The sequence below is a fragment of the Toxotes jaculatrix genome, chromosome 13 (genome assembly GCF_017976425.1).
Source record: "Toxotes jaculatrix isolate fToxJac2 chromosome 13, fToxJac2.pri, whole genome shotgun sequence".
NCBI classification, from domain to species: Eukaryota; Metazoa; Chordata; class Actinopteri; family Toxotidae; genus Toxotes; species Toxotes jaculatrix.
In genome coordinates this window covers 16,691,927-16,708,885 of record NC_054406.1, presented here as the reverse complement: position 1 = coordinate 16,708,885, position 16,959 = coordinate 16,691,927, and the positions used below count along the sequence as shown (strand labels likewise).

Here is a 16,959-nt window from a genome sequence, read left to right as displayed (position 1 = left end):
AAGGGCACACAGCCTCACCCAGAAAACCTAATTGGGGAAAGTCTTGAAGCACAGCACAGCAAGGGTGAGAGTCTCCTGAACTATATCTACATACATACATACATGTACCTCTTTCATTCTCGCTCTGTTAGCATCCTTTCCTTATTTCAGAGGCCGTTCATCTTCGCCTGAGAAAGAAACAAAAAACATCTCCCATTCAAACATCACTTCTTTTTTTCCTGACCTTCTCCCCATCACCATTTTCTGACATTTCACTTTTTCAAATTCATGTCGTTCACTCCATTTTATGCCACATGTTTTTACCTTAGAGTTTTCTTTCAATTTCATATACTTTTTTCTTTTCACTTCCTTTTAGCCTTTAGCTATAAACCCTTAACACTGGGGTTTCACTAGTGGAAGCAACTTTTTTTGGATATTTCTTTAGATTAGAGCATTGAACATTTAACAAGCATTTTCACTACGTCATCACTTGTACAAATAACTAAAGTAGAATATTCAGTTATAATAAAACTAATAAAGCTAAACAAGCTACAAACAAAAGCTTATGTTGAAATTAATCTTAATCAAAACCTAAGCATGACCTTTAACCACAAAATAAGATTCTAATATTCCTTTTGCTATTCATCTATGGTCTGTTCCAACTTATTACATGTAAGTCCACAACAGATCATGAGAATATTTGTCTGTTTTAGAGATGAAGACTTTGCTGTTTTAAATAGCAAGTTAATTCATAGCTCATTTTAAATTATTGAGTAAAGCTTGTATCAGTTCTAAACTATAGTCTGGTTACTTCAGCCGCCACCATGTTTTCTGTAGGAAGAGCAGAATTAGCATTAGCAGAAAAGCTCGTTTTGCATGGGTTATTAGGCTCTTGTGCCTGTTTTGTGTGCCTCCTCTCATTTTTCTGTTTTTGTTCCAGACCTCCTCTCGTCTGTCGGTCCGTCCGTCCAGTTCGGAGACACCCAGTGCCGCTGAGCTGGTGAGCGCCATCGAGGAGTTGGTCAAAAGCAAGATGGTAGGACAACAGGAAAACGAGAACTCATCCTGTGCATCACATTGTAAATTTGAATTTGAATGAACTCAGTTGCCCTCAGAGGGTTTCATTTTTTTAGCCATTTTTTTTTTATCTTTTCTGTTGAGAAATAAAATGAGTCTCATATTTAATTATCATTAGAATAGTAAGCCACTCTTCATGTACCCAGTTTTCCACACATCAGTTAACCTCTTTCTCCTGGTGCAGGCTCTGGAGGACAGACCCAGCTCTCTGTCAGTAGAACAGGGAGACAGCAGCTCTCCGTCCTTCAACCCTTCTGACAACTCCCTCCTCTCCTCCTCCTCCCCCATGGAAGAGATGGACGAACGCAGGACCAGCATCCTCAAGAAAAGACAGTATGTGTGCTTCCACGTACATCCTGCTCAGTGATGTTTAGGTAGTGTGGATTTTTAGAAATCTTGTTTTTTTTCTTTCTTTCTTTGCTGTAGTTACATTCTGCTGGAGTTGGTGGAGACAGAGAGAGATTACGTCAGAGACCTCGGTCTGGTGGTGGAGGTGAGTTGATGCTTTCCGAGCAGTGACTAATTAGTTGTACGTTATTAGATGTGATGAAAATGTCTTGGTTTCTGTACTGCGGTAAGTGAAGCTGAGTTCAGCTCTTTATTCTCACATTTTAAAACGTCACAGAAGGTTTTGGAATTGATCTCCTGAACTTTGTACACTCCCTGTTGTAAATTACTGTGTATTAATTGTGTGTGTCTCCATCATAAGGGCTACATGAGCCGGATGAAGGAGGAGGGCGTCCCTGATGATATGAAAGGGAAAGACAAAATCGTGTTTGGAAACATCCACCAGATCTACGACTGGCACAAAGAGTATGTGGTGCACACGTACAGATGACACAGAGCTTTCTCAGGTCAGACTCACTTTGCACAGTCGCTCACTTCCTTCTCCTCCCTCTCTCCGTCTTGCTCAGCTTCTTCCTTGGGGAGTTGGAGAAATGTTTGGAGGACCCTGACAGGCTGGGACCACTCTTTCTCAAACAGGTTCGTCCACCGTGAATTTGCAACTTGTGTTTTACCCTTATACGTTTGATCATGTGGTAATTGCGTGCGCTCTTTATACCCAGGAACGGAGACTGAACATGTACGTAGTGTACTGTCAGAACAAGCCCAAGTCAGAGCACATCGTCTCAGAGTATATTGACACCTACTTCGAGGTATGAGCCCATCATTTAGGAAAACTTTAGCCTCTGTGACACACCAGGAAACACAAACTTCCATCCAGCTTTCAGTCTCTCACATAACCTCTGACTTTGTAGGACCTGAAGCAGCGGCTGGGACACAGACTGCAGATCACAGACCTGCTCATCAAGCCGGTCCAGAGGATCATGAAGTACCAGCTGCTGCTCAAGGTTGGTGTGTTACAACACAGCAGCAGCTGCTGCTTACTTCCCCCCTTCTCTTGTCATTCAGTTTGTCATCGTCTGTTGTAAACGTACATCTTTGTTCTCTAAAATCTACACTGATATTAAAAAAAGGTAAACTGTTGACTTTTTATTTACTTACACAACTTTTGTTTTCTTTATTTAGGACTTTCTGAAACACTCTAAAAAGGCTGGGCTGGAGTCTATGGAGTTGGAGGTAAGATTAAAAAGATCTTAAAGGTTTAAAATCAAACAAAACATGTTCAGGAATCCCATCAACCCCCTGGTCTTCTCTGACTCTTACAGAAAGCAGTGGAGGTCATGTGCATTGTGCCGAAAAGGTGTAATGACATGATGAATGTTGGCCGGCTTCAGGGATTTGATGTAAGACATTACATTAAATTGTGATAGAAAATTATGCTTTGCACTAATATGGCATTCTCTTAGAATCATGTATTAACCCAAACCTAACTTCTCACTTACATTGTCCTGTTCTGTCTCTTTCCTCTCCTACATCTAATCTGTCCATCCTCCCATTTCCATCTTGTCCATCTCCCTCTCCAGGGGAAGATCGTGGCTCAGGGTCGCCTTTTGCTTCAAGATACCTTCATGGTGTCTGACCCAGAGGGCGGTCTGCTCGGCCGGATGAAGGAGAGGAGAGTCTTCCTCTTTGAGCAGCTGGTAATCTTCAGCGAACCCCTCGACAAGAAGAAAGGGTTCTCCTTGCCTGGCTTTCTCTACAAAAACAGCATTAAGGTAATAAATATATGCTCTAGCAAAGCGCTTTCACTCCTTCACCAGTGGGTTTTAGGATGTATGAATAGGCCATCAATCTCTCAGATAAAGTGACTGCTGCTAGCTCTTGTGGGGAAACTGTGGCTGGTGAAAAGTTTAACTGTTTTGAGTCTTGGAGCAAGTTAGAAGCTTTATGGCTAAAAGTTACGCTCACTAAAGTAGTAAAAAAAAAAAAAAGTACACATGTATATCTACATTTGCATATGTTTCGAAACTTCTTTATTTGGGTATTTTCACAGTCACACACAGTATACAACATCAACAGAATCTCCATTGCTGTTTGTTGGAGCTTTTATTTTGAAAACAGTCACCTGGTGGTGAAGGCCTCTGTATGTTATGGGAGACTAAGACAATTGAGGAAAGACAAGTTTAAGAGATGAATAGTTCATCCTAGCACTAATTTACTCATTACTACAATTAAATCTCTGTGATCACCTGACTCCTGCAGGTGAGCTGTTTGGGTCTGGAGGAGAACGTGGAGGGAGATGCCTGCAAGTTCATTCTCACTTCGCGGTCGACCAACGGCGCCGTGGAGTCCTTCGTGCTTCACTCCTCCCACCCAGGAGTGCGTGAGGTCTGGACCCTTCAGATCAGCCAGATACTGGAGAGCCAGCGCAACTTCCTCAATGGTACGTTGAGACACACACACACACACAAACACAAACAGGACATGTTTTACAGAGGGAACCGTTTGCTACAGGTTTGCTGTTGTCTCTTTTATACCTCATCACAGCTCTGACTTCACCAATAGAGTATCAAAGGAACCATGTAGGGGCGAGTGGTGGGCCATGTGTGCCCAGCGTGGGAACTCCAGGCGGAGGCAGCAGTGGGTCCAGTGTGCCCCCTGGAGTTGGAGGTGGAAGCTCCCAGGGTAGTTCCATCCCTTCGGGACCACAGGGTGGCTCTCGTCGACCATCCAGAATCCCTCAGCCGTCCCGCCTGCCCCAGCCCCTACGCCATCACCCCGGGGCCGACGTCGACGGCCCCAACAAGATGTCAGGTATGGAACGTTTTATCTGTGTCTGTGAAACTTGTTTTGTATGGCAAAATGAAAGGTGGTGACTGAGGTGTGAGTTTTACTCACTTATGGTCCAGGTTCATCCCCTCGCCCTGTCCCTCCTCCCCTACTCCATCCAGGGAGTAGCCCGCAGGGCAAGCGCCCAGCCAGAGTCCAGACCCCTGAGGACCAAGCACAGACCCCCACTCCTGCCAGCGCTGTATCCCCTATTCCCCGCGCCACAGTCGGGCCCCTGCCCTCCACACCCACTTCCAAACCACGGCCTGGAGCCGTGCCCCCTATGGCCTCGCCCCTGGCCACTCCTAATTTTGGCAAGGACATCCTCCCTCCTCCCCCTCCCAGCCCCGGACAGAAGCCCGGATCTGGATTCTGGAGCTCTATGCCTGGCTCTCCAGCCAGCCGGCCTGGCTCATTCACCTTCCCTGGGGAGGCAGGAGAGAGTCCCGTCCGGCAGAACTCGAACCAGATCCAGACTGGCTCTGGATCTGGGAGCCAAACCCACAGGCACTCCACGCACAGCAAGGAGGCAGACCGCATGAGTACATGCTCATCGGCCAGCGAGCAGTCTATCCAGTCCACCCAGAGTAACGGGGTAAGACCACAACCTGCTGCCCAGTGCTACTCCGACTAACACCGAGGCAGAGGGAGGTCTGGTCTGTCCTGTCTGCCTGCTGTCTCCTGTCCTGCTGCAGCCAGTGCTACTAATCTGTCCCCTACTACGCATCTCTGACAATCTTCACTGCTCTTCAACATCATCCTGTCTAGAAAAACTTTGTCAACATGTTTTCTCTAGTGGACCTCGTTCAGCTCTTCAGTGGTTCCTTTTCAAGGCTGTCTCTAGATTTCTTACTTCTAACAAAGCTTATACTAACATCTGACTTCCTCTTGGCCGTCCTTCACCTTCCACTGTCTTCATGGTGTTTTACTCAAATATACTTTTTTTTGCAACTAACCTCTAACGTTTGTGGTTTGCCCACAAACGTACTCGACCAAGATTCCTCTCATTCAGCCTAACGTTCCTCCTCTCCTCTTTGCCTCGAGCTGCAGAGCAAAGACGAGCAAAATGGAAATCTTCATCCACTTTACTTTTTTCAAGAAGAAAATACTGAATCACTGTTTTTTTGTCTTCCTTGCGCTTTAATCCTTTACGAAGACTGTTTTCAGGGGACAGTGAACAATCTTTAGTGTTTATCCTCTTTGTTTTTCTACATCTTTTACCTTACTGGGCTACTCTTTTTCACTTTACCTCACCAAAACCCCTACACTTCAAACCTGTCTGGTGTTATCAAACATATTGCCTCCAAACATTGAGAAGATTTTACATTTAACTGCAGTGTACTTGTACTTACTATGTTCCACATGTCCGTGCTTCCTTCCTGTGGCGCAGAGTGAAAGTAGCAGCAGCAGTAGCGTATCCACCATGTTGGTGACCCAGGACTACATGGCTGTGAAGGAGGATGAGATCAGCGTCATTCAGGGCGAGGTGGTCCAGATCTTGGCCAGCAACCAGCAAAACATGTTCTTGGTGTTCAGGGCGGCTACCGAGCAGGGCCCCGCCGCCGAGGGCTGGATCCCCGGATTTGTGCTGGGACACACCTCGGCCATCGTCCCCGATTGTCCCGAGGGATCTATCAAGTAAGAGATTCATATCTCGTAACGTATATTGTTTGTCAGACTTCTCAACAACAAATTGACAAACCAATACAATGTATTAAAAAGTTTGATACAAGATTAGTGTTTCACACATTTTTAGCAGTATACCAAAGTGCTAAAATCCATGCTCTCACCTACTTGTTTAAATAAATCTTTTGATTTGACTGGAGTCCTTTTGTTGTCCCAGCAGGAAGTCTTCATCCTGGCACACGTCCCTGCGCATCCGTAAAAAGTCTGAGAAGAAGGAGAAGGAGGCGAAGAAAGAGACCAAGCTGGAAAACGGTTACAGGAAGTCCAGAGATGGCCTGGCCAATAAAGTTTCTGTAAAGGTGAGTTTATCAGTCCATCTGAGGAAACGCTAGTACAAGTATTAAGCCATGTTTCTGCTCCACAGTGTATTATTCACTCATGATTTGTTTTTTCTTTTCAGCTTCTAAATCCAAACTACATCTATGATGGTAAGTGTGAACTTTATGGAACTTCATTTGAAGATTAAAAAATAAAAAAAACTATTTATTATCAAAAGCTTTAACTGTTTTTAACAGTCTGACCCCCCCCCCCCCCCCCCTCTTTCAGTTCCCCCAGAGTTCCTTGTACCTCTGAGTGATGTGACGTGTGACAGTGGAGAGAGCGTCACTCTTAGGTGTAAGGTCTGTGGTCGACCACGGGCCGCTGTTACCTGGAAGGGACCCAACCAGAGCAACCTCACCAACAACGGACACTTCAGCATCACCTACAGGTAAGAAAGCAGAGTCTGAGAGTCACTGCACGAGTCTCAGTCAGTATTAGGTAAGAAATGTTGCTGAGACTCAGTCAGGCTGCAGTTTAGTCACTTAGTCTTTTGAGTACATGGCATGATGCTGTTAACAAGAAGCTGATTGTTGGAATCAGATGTAAAGTAACGCGTGTGTCTGTTTCAGTGATACGGGTGAAGCGACGCTGCGGATAATTGGCGCAGCCTCTGAGGATGATGGCGTTTACACTTGTGTTGCCACCAATGAGCTGGGCAGTGTGACATCATCAGCCAGCCTCAGAGTGTTAGGTGAGAACACGAACATTAAATAAAATACACCAGCATCAGTTCTGCCACAGAGCAGACAAAGAGTACAGACATTAACTGACTGTCTGTGGTGTTCTTTTGTTTTTGGTCTCAGCTGTGTCCACTGATGGGATCAGAGTGAGCTGGAAGGACAACTTTGAGTCTCACTACACTGAGGTGGTTGAACTGGGAAGGTAATGTAATCTTAAATACACAGTGTATAACCATACAACACAATATACCAAATTTCTTTTTGTCACAAATGAAGCAGGTAATAAAGTAAATTAATAATGAAGGTAATAAAACAACATCCACCTTAAATATCAGTGTGTGAAGTAGCTGAACGTCTGTCCTCCGTTTCTCTTCACCAGGGGTCGTTTCTCCGTTGTCAAGCGTTGTGACCACCAGGGCACCAAACGTACGGTGGCTGTCAAACAGGTGAACAAGAAACTGATGCGGAGGGACCGGGTGACTCAGGAACTCAATCTGCTCCAGAGACTCCAACACCCCCACATAGTCAGTCTGATAGACACGTATGAAACCCCCAGCAGCTACATCCTGGTCCTGGAGATGTGAGTACAGACCAAAACATGTATACATAACAGCACAAGAATATTTTTAGAATTAAACTCTACGTATGTGGCTCATTAAATTAAAAAGTATGGTGTCCCCTAAGGACAAAACAGATACACTGACGGAAGCGCACATATACAAATAGGGAAAACAGTTCTTGCTGCTCCAGGATGCCGAGTCTTATCTCAGCAAGCATTTTCAGACTGTTCTCTGGCTCTAACCCAGCATGTGGTTCCTCACATCTCCAAAAAATAAGAAACCTAACTGGTTATTAAACTGGGAAAAAAAGATCAAAACTTTATAAACCATTAGCCTGATAGACACTTCTGCTCATCCACAGCAAGCCCATCACTCCCCCTAGCATCCTGCAGCACTTCAAGTAGCAACGGCCAATGTTTTGTCCTTATTGGCCACCGTAGATAAGGCTTAATAAAGCTTGCATTTCTTCGGTTTGACGTTCTATCGTGTGCGTTTCAGGGCTGACCAAGGTCGTCTGCTGGACTACATAGTGAGCTGGGGGAATCTGACAGAGGAGAAAGTGGCCTGCTACCTACGGGACGTTTTAGAAGCTTTACACTACCTGCACAACTGCAGGGTAGTACATTTGGACGTAAAAGTAAGTAAGATTTGCCCCCTGAGCTGAGAGTTAGAGGAGAAGAATGATAGCACTCTCAGATCTGTGCAAGTGCTATGAGGCTACAGCTTAGTAGCCACATATTTTACTCTACAATAGTCAAAATAGTGACACACACATTCACACAGACACACACATACACACACACTGAAAAACAGCGCAACACACCACTCTCCCACAGGGGAATTGTCTAGTTTTTCCTTTGCTCTTCTTCCAGCCTGAGAACCTGCTGGTGGCCCACAGCTCCAGCGGCCAGCCAACGGTCAAACTCACAGACTTTGGTGATGCTGTCCAGCTCAACAGTACCCACTATGTTCACCCTCTGCTGGGCAGTCCTGAGTTTGCCTCCCCAGAGTTGGTCCTTGGAGAGCCGGTGTCACTCACCTCTGACCTGTGGAGCCTGGGCGTGGTGACCTACGTGCTGCTGAGCGGCGCCTCCCCCTTCCTTGATGAGAGTGCCGAGGAGACCTGCCTGAACATCTGCCGGCTGGACTTCAGCTTCCCCAGGGATTACTTCCAGGGCGTCAGCCAGGCGGCCCGGGACTTCGTCTGCCTGCTTCTGAGGACTGACCCCAGCAGGAGGCCTCCGGCCGGGCTCTGCCTACAGGAGCCGTGGCTGCAGGCTGGTCCGGCTGACGGCCGGGCCAGAGCAGAGGGCTGCCTGGACACCTCCCGCCTCATCTCCTTCATAGACAGGAGGAAACATCAGACTGACGCCCGGCCCATCGGAGGCGTCAGGAGCTTCATCCACAGTCGCCTTCAGCCCCGAGTTTGAGGTCAGAGAAAAGGATACACAACTCCAAACAGACTCCCAGCGCCCACGGCACCTCACCAGACCAGACCACAGCAGGAAAAACTGGACAGGCTTCAGTTTGTTGTCCAATGCTGAGACTACGGGGGCCTGCAGAGTCCTTTGGAATTGAGCATCTTGATTGTCTAGATGTAAAAGAAGGAGAAACAATGAATGCTGATCTTATCCTCTTTCACAGAATGTTGATTTGTTAAAGTCCTGTAGTCCTTTTATTAATTAAACCAAGACCTGTTGAGGTCTTAAGCCAATCAGAGCCCTAGAGAACAGAGTTCTCACGTACCACACAAATTAGTGGATGCCCTTGTCTACTGCTGCTTGCTGGATTTAACTCTAAACAGATTTTGTAGTTAACTGAACAAAAAAAAACAAACAAACAAAAAAAAAATTTATGAAGTAATTTATTTTCCATTTGCAAGAGTTAAAGCTGATCAGAAGAGCCAGGTGATCGAGCCTTGACACCCACTGCACAGACGCAGAGCTTTCAGGAGAAAGTGATGCTAACAGAGCTAGTGATAGCGCTGAGAGCAAACGGCCCTCCCTCTTGTTGCTGGAGAGGGACACAGACGACGTGCGTTTTTTGCTCTTTTACACTAAACTGTAACTCAAAGACGTTTGAGACGCAGCCCTTTCTTATAGAAACCATGTATAGAAAGGAAAAGTACTGTCTCTACGTTTCCAAGAAGAAAAAAAAAATACACATTAATTGTAGAAAATGCTCATCAGTTGAACGTTGCTGTGCTACTCTGGACTCTGTAGACGGTGACTGAGCTTCTTGACTTTGAGACATTTATACGTGCGATCAGAGCTTTTTGATGGCTGCGCTTACATAACGTACCTAATCTAAGATACCATAATGACCATGTTGCGAGTAACAATGCTGCACTGTCCAATCTGAGAAGAAACACTAGACATCCATTGTTTGCTTTTCCTAGAACAAACTTGTGTTGCGCAGATATGAGATGTTTAAGCCTTACCTTGTATATATAGACTTCTGCCTTCTTTCCCCTCACATTCACGGTGGACTCCTGCTTTTGGACGGCAGGACGAGGGACAGTCAGAGCCTCGGCGGCAGCACCGACTGCCGGTCGGATGGGAGTGAATGTGGAGACAGAGGAAGGCAAATTACTGTAAATGCACTCATTGTATGTTATGTTTGATTATCATGTGCAATGTTGCGGCTTTAACATTTTATGCAACTATTTATGAAGACATCTGTTGTATCTGTAATAAATCTAGAGAAAAGCATGTACTTGGTACTGCAAGCACTGCTGGTAGTTTGTGTTTATTTGATCTCTGAGTGTTACGACTTCCAGGCCAGGCCATGTTAGAGGTCACTATCTACAATCATTATGGTTTGAGCAAAAATAATTTAACACTTTTTGTACTGTATGCCTCTGTAGTATTGGTACACCAAAGTTGATCTAGCTTTATAGTACTTAATAATTAAAACAAAAAAAAAAAAAAAAGTTTTATTGTGATTATGTTTCACTTGAGTTAGGTAATCCATGACCATGTGAAATGATTGTTTACACTAGTTTAAAAACTACGTTTGGAGGAACACAATTCTTTTATTCAGTCTCCTGTGCCCTTTAATAAAAAGGCAGGGGATTAAAGAGAGACATTTACTTCGTACTTCGCAGAGAAAGGAGGAGGAAGAGCTTAGATTGCGGTGCATCATTTACTAAATGGTGTTCTAACTTTATGTACAGATACTTGTTGCCAAATTATTTCTTCCATAAATTCCTGTTCTTTATATATAAATATATTTTAAAAAACCACCCTAAAAACAGTGGGTTTTAGTGTGATTAGTTTACTTTCCTGGAAATTAGACAAAAGACAGCCATGGTCTAACCGTCAGACTATACATTAATCCAGAATGGGCTTAGGATGCCACGTTTAAACAGACTCTACCTGGAAGAGAAGTCACAGTCCTCCGTTACCTTTCTATTTATTTTAAAGGTGTGCACAGACCATTAGAAACAAGGAAACTTGGACTGGTTACCTCAGTTTAGGGTTTTTTGTTTGTTTGTTTTTTCATCGTTTGTCTCTTTTTTGTCATGTTTGTTTCCAGTTTCATAAATTACATGTTTGCTATTTGTTTTCATGTTTTTTATCTTTGCATGTATATTTCTTTGTACAGATCATACATATTTTCCTCGTGTAAATATTCTCATTTTGCCATCAGTTATTTGAAAATTAAACATAATGAACACATGTACCCTGTTTGACATTCTGTTTCTTTCAGTATTGTTTATTATCTATGTTTTTTTTTTGTTTGTTTTTTTCATGTGAACAGCTAAATCTTCCACAGGTTTAATTTAAAGATGAAATGGAAATGAGTAGATAAAAGCTATTTCCTCCCACACCTTTCATGACTGGATGACATTTTGCTGTGATGAGAATCTGATCATGTTTGGCTCTGTTTAATCAGCCATTCAACAATCAGATTAACTGAGCAAACCTATCCATTACTGTATGTTTAAGGCCAATATCAGTATGGCTTTTTTGAGAATTTAAAAAACAAACTATGATAAATTGGTAAAGACTTTGTCTCGCTGTGCAGAACCCCGTGTTTTAGGTGTGCACCATACAGTGTCTCAGATAATCCTTAAACTCAGATTTTATTTTTAGAAAAAAAAAAACTATTTTATTCAAATTATAAATAAGAACTGCAACTTATCTCAGTGAACCTGATTTTGTTCTTCCATTCTACAGCATTGGATTACCATATACACAGGAGTAATTATCTAAAAATTTATTTAATTTTATCACAGATATTTGAGTATTGCTGTATAAGCCAGCAGATAAGTAAAGAAACCGCAGTACAGAAACAACACACGTTTGAAGTAACTAAGAAACAGCGTTGCAGTTAGACATTTTGTCCCCCAGGGAGCGCTGACCTGTCTATTTTTCGACTGTAAAATGTCCCAATCAGCACAAATGGTGACAAATTTAATTAGCAGCCAACAGAAAGAGTCTCAGTGAGGTGCTGTTACCTTGGCCCAGACGTCCTCTCAGACTCTCCTGAGGAGACACGAGCACCGTTCTCTCAAAAGAGGCTTCCTCGTTTGGTGTTGATGGAGAGTGCCGTCTGACATAGGTGTTCAGCTGGGCTCACATCAGTGACTGTGAAGGTCATAACATACAGTAAGAGACATCATTTTCACACTTTAATTAAATAAAGATCTTTTCTTAAGTGTTTATATCAATATGTGAACACCGGCTGATCTACCATCAGATTTTTTAAAACTCAAACAGCCTCAATAACCTATTATTGGTACTGACTAACTTGACCACTGCCTGTGACAGGTGGCAGTGAAACAACCTGATATTTCTTGGCTCAAAATGTAACATTAAAAAAAAAAAAAAAAAAAAAAAAACAACTTTCAAATCTCCTACATAGATCTCTTTATCATCTTGTGTTTAGGTCCTCATCAGAAATATGGTCTGTGCTGCCCTCAAGTGGCTCTTCGCTCACAGTGAGAGAGGACATTTCATGATATGTACCTAACAGGGACTTTTTCTATTTATGCATTATCTTCCAGTGCTTAGCTTTATTTTATCTGATTTTAATTAGGCGACCTGATGGCAGCATCATCATGTGTCTAGTCTATCATAACACTTAGAGCTATTTCATTTTCATCCTCACAACCTATAAAAGCTTCTTTGTGTGTAACAGTGACACAAAGACCAAAGTACTGACCTTGGATCTAAGTAAAATAAATCAGATACCTGCTCTTTCTGTGGGTTGTATAAATAAATATTCTCTAATCCAGAGGAGGCTCCAGACAGACACTAAGACACTAATGTGTTTTTCTTACCTCTGCTTTAGCTTCTTATGAGTCAGCGGGGACTTGCTGCATTTCCTCCTTGTTTTCCGCTGTGGCCACGTGGAGCGACTCCCTCACAGAACAGACAGGCCGATGCCTGGATTTCACACGTCTCTGAGTGTGGAGCACAAAACGAAACACATGAACAACACACCCTGTTTGTCCAGATGCTTTGAAATATTAAGAATTAATACACATTTTACACATTAAAGTACGCACGCACACACTCTCCTCTAACACAGCAAACTAAGTAACAGGATAAGTCATTAGCATTTGTCTGAGGTGCTGAACTTGTCTGAAAGTCTACACTTTTTTCCACTGCTGTGTTCGGGGGCTGTGGGACATTCCAGCGTTTTTCAAGCTTAACTTAAAACTGTTTTCAGCATTTACACCACAAATGAGATTTCAGCTGCTTTCAGCACCCACTGACAAATCAACGCCTCACATCTCTTACACTTTAACTGCATTAAGCTACTTCGAGCACGTTCACTTATACTGACATCTCACTTCTGCAATATTCAGCAACAGAAGAGGAGTTTAAAAAGAGCAAAGCCTCAGAAGAAAAGAACAAACCACAGCAGCTTTCCACGTATGATTAAATGGAAGCCATGACAGACGTCTGCTTTGACCCATATAATTTTATTTTTTTATTGGTTGGTTAGAGGTACAGTTTAACACCTAGGTCAGAGGTGTCCAGACTGTTCCACAAAGGGCCGTGTGGCTGCAGGTTTTTGTTCCAACCAAGCAGCAGCACACCAGACTGGACTCATTTAATCAACTGATCTCAGTCTTCAGACAGTTGATTGGTCAAACTGTGTGCTCTTCATTGGCTGGAGCAAAAACCTGCAGCCACACCGGCCTTTTGTGGAACAGTCTGGACACCCCTGACCTAGACTGTAAACTACCACTGAAATAGAGGCCTGATTATTTCTGGACTGTTTTTTGACTTGTTTTTTAACCTCAGTCAAAACACTTTCTATCCTTAATCCAGCCACCGGATACTGTCTGAGTGAGGACTGTTTCTCTCATCACAGGCAGCCTGGTGCAGTGTGCCTCAGCTGACACTGTGGTTCAGTGGTTAGAGCAGCTGCTCCTCAAACTAAAGTCAACCATTTACAGCTGTTATTGGCCAATCGTATGTCCTGCGTAAGGACCTTGTGTCAAAATCTAGCTGTAAGAGCTTGTTTTAGATTATACGACGCACATTCCTGTTGAAGCTACCATACATTCTGCTGTGTACGTACACAAACACATTCTGTCACTACAGCATAAACTAAAAGAAAGAAACTGATGGGTTGACTAAACATTGACAGGCTACAACTTTTTCACAACTGGCCACCAGTTTGTGCTACCACAGCTATCAGAAACTGATCTGTGAACTGTGTGACAGGGGGTTGTCTCTCATTTTAAAGGTAAACATGTATGTGATGTAAATAAGATTTAAAAACCAGCTAAATACATATTATCAACAACATATTAAACTCTAATAATTCACACTGAGCAATAGATGCTGAAGATGGTTTCTGATTCTGCTTTTTTTTTTTTTTTTTTTTTTTGCATCACTTGTGTAAAGTGTTTTACACGTTCAAGTCGAAGCCTTAACTCTAACCCAGTCTGTCTGTAATGTTCTCATTCATCCAGGTCATCCTCAGGAGGATTTTCAACAAACATCAAATCCCTGTATGTTTCAAACCCAGCAACACTCTCAGACAGAAACTGGTACACCCTAAAGACAAGACGCCACACAATCAAAAAAGCAACCTAATATATGCGGTCAAATGCAGTGAGGAATGCAAGTTGGGGAAACAAAACAACCTTTAAACAAACGCATGGCCCAACACAGACCGGCAAACTCCTCAGGTCCAGTCTCAGCGGTCTACTCCCATCTAAAGGAAAAGGCACACTCCTTTGAAGACAGCAATGTTAAAATCTTGGACAGGGAGGACAGATGGTTTGAAAGAGGAGTCAAAGAAGCAATCTATGTAAAAGTGGAGAAGCCATCACTCAACAGAGGAGGGGGTCTGCGACACCACCTACTCCCCATTTACAATGTCATCCTTTCATCTGTACCCAGGAGAGTCACCAACTTAACCTCAGACGACTCTCAACGATCATCATCCACCAGGGGCTCACCTGACCCTAACGACTGTCGTTCACACGAGATACTAACAAGGGCACAGGGGCCTGACGACTGCAGTTCACTGGGGACCACAACAATGGTCAGGTGAAACCAGTACTTTCACAGGTACTTTGGTGGACAGTCAGATCTGTGAAACCTTCATTCTCTTTGTGAAAACACACACAAAAAAAGGCAGATTTCACTGCTGTCCCCCCTTTTCTTCACATTTCAGCTGACTCAAGCAGCAAACACTCACCTCGGCGAGGTCAAGCGGTCGTGTTCCACATTTTCAAACCCTGGGTCCCATTCAACCGCAGCACGTCCGGGAAAACACGCTCCACCTGCGCCTTCAGGTGCGTGTTTGTGGCCCACAAACGGTGAAGGAGACGCCGACAAAGGGAGAGGAGACACCGGCCAATAACAGCCGGCTGCTCGGTGTAAAATAAAGGTGATAAAATGTTATTTGAACATGGACGGTGGTGGTGGTGGAGGTGTTGGACGCTGCACCAGGTGACTGAGCTGATTACGGCCGAGGATGCAGGTGTGCAGCACCGTGGGCCCGGAGCTCATTAAGGGATGCGTTAGATGTGTGTTACGATCTAGGTGAAAAGGTCACGGGAGAGGGAAAAATATATATATATATGAAAACGCCCCCACCACCTGTATTACACTTTGAACACTGGGTGGATAGGTAAGTGTGTCTGTAGATAGATAGATGGGGATTAATAAAGTATCTCTATCTATCTATAAACTTTACATCTAAATTTGCATTTGTTCATTTTTTAAAATGTTACTTTGCTTTTTGTTTATTTAGTTGCCTTTTTTTTTTTTTTTTTTTTTAACCTTTTTTTATTATTATTATTTTGCAATATTTATTTATTTGTTTGTTTTGTGAAACCTTCAGGTCATGTTCTCTGAAGGTTCTCTGAAACTTTGTGAAACTTCAGGGAACCTTTAGTATACTTTTAAAACAACCTTCACAGAAAGATCCCTGAACCAATAACAGTTTGTTGAGTTGCTGCTTAGACACATGCCAAAGATCTGTAACGCTCTGACTGATGACTGACAGGACACCTCACCATCAGGAGCAGTTTTTGGAACAACAAACCACCAGTGCAGCCATTTTTTTTTTTTTTTTTTTTTGGTTTATAGCAATGTTGTCTTTTATTCTAATTTCCAATAAACACAGAATATATCAGTCCCTTATTTGTACAAAAATACCTGAACAGTATACAATGTAGATCCAGGAGCCGTACAGACAGAATGAAGCAAAGCACAGTGAAGGGGAGGGGTGGGCTGAAAAAAAAAAAATCCGGTTCATTTGCTCTTTTTCTCTTCTTTCCCTGAAATGTTTATTTGCCTTCAGCTCATGATGACTTCAACCCAAAAATAAAACACAACCAACACTGAAGTCAGTTTCACTCGCACCTTCACTGTGACTCATCAGTGTCGATGGGACTTGTATGCGATGTTGACCTGACATTAGGATTTAGTTCCAGTAGGATTATGTTTCACAGTCACAGCTAACTGTAAATGAACGCAGTGAGTGGACGGATGGCAACTAAGGACTCATAACTGTTCAGAAACAAGAGGCACCTGCTGCAAAAATAGGCTTAGTTAAGAAAAAGAATTAAAAAAAAAACTTTGTTATGCACCTTAAAATCAGAGTAAATGGACTTATTGAAATGCACAATCCTCTTGAGCTACAGCGTGTAATTGCACTACTTGTAATGAAAGGTGTATAAAAGCTGCTAAGAATATCCCCAAGGGTTAAGTGTTGGTGTGTGTGTGTGTGTGCTCTCGGTGAAAACCCACTGGTGTCTATTTGTGTGAGTGTGTGTGTGTGTGTGTGTTAATATCCATCCAAACATTTACTTCAGTGTCTTCTTGAAAGTAAATGAGAGGAATCCGACGTGACAGACAGAGAGGGGATATTCCAGAGATGGTAGTTTTAAAACAAAATGGCGTCAGAATTGGACGCTGGCAGAGTTGAAGACTGTCAGCCTGTCAGCTTATACGCACAACTGCTGTTCAGAAATTTGACGTATGTCAAAAATCCAGTTTGAT

The 16,959-nt window shown here is 43.2% G+C and overlaps 1 protein-coding gene across 5 annotated transcripts in view; it reads left to right on the top strand.

Annotated features, from left to right (window-relative positions):
- Window positions 1–10,709, top strand: part of trioa (trio Rho guanine nucleotide exchange factor a) — a 69,391-nt gene extending 58,682 nt beyond the window's left edge. For 2 of the 5 annotated variants that reach the window (XM_041052979.1, XM_041052976.1), the window contains 22 exons: window positions 920–1,015; window positions 1,241–1,389; window positions 1,483–1,549; window positions 1,766–1,869; window positions 1,971–2,040; window positions 2,124–2,213; window positions 2,316–2,408; window positions 2,587–2,637; window positions 2,727–2,804; window positions 2,985–3,176; window positions 3,664–3,844; window positions 3,949–4,215; window positions 4,311–4,825; window positions 5,621–5,868; window positions 6,077–6,215; window positions 6,317–6,344; window positions 6,463–6,625; window positions 6,807–6,928; window positions 7,041–7,119; window positions 7,297–7,497; window positions 7,976–8,114; window positions 8,350–10,709. In XM_041052979.1, the coding sequence (XP_040908913.1) occupies window positions 920–1,015; window positions 1,241–1,389; window positions 1,483–1,549; window positions 1,766–1,869; window positions 1,971–2,040; window positions 2,124–2,213; window positions 2,316–2,408; window positions 2,587–2,637; window positions 2,727–2,804; window positions 2,985–3,176; window positions 3,664–3,844; window positions 3,949–4,215; window positions 4,311–4,825; window positions 5,621–5,868; window positions 6,077–6,215; window positions 6,317–6,344; window positions 6,463–6,625; window positions 6,807–6,928; window positions 7,041–7,119; window positions 7,297–7,497; window positions 7,976–8,114; window positions 8,350–8,907 (3,630 nt within the window). In that variant the 3' untranslated portion in view covers window positions 8,908–10,709. Of the gene's footprint in view, window positions 1–919; window positions 1,016–1,240; window positions 1,390–1,482; window positions 1,550–1,765; window positions 1,870–1,970; window positions 2,041–2,123; window positions 2,214–2,315; window positions 2,409–2,586; window positions 2,638–2,726; window positions 2,805–2,984; window positions 3,177–3,663; window positions 3,845–3,948; window positions 4,216–4,310; window positions 4,826–5,620; window positions 5,869–6,073; window positions 6,216–6,316; window positions 6,345–6,462; window positions 6,626–6,806; window positions 6,929–7,040; window positions 7,120–7,296; window positions 7,498–7,975; window positions 8,115–8,349 lie in introns of all 5 variants that reach the window. The other 3 variants (XM_041052978.1, XM_041052975.1, XM_041052977.1) reach the window with 2 other exon arrangements.
- Window positions 10,710–16,959: the final 6,250 nt, after the last annotated feature.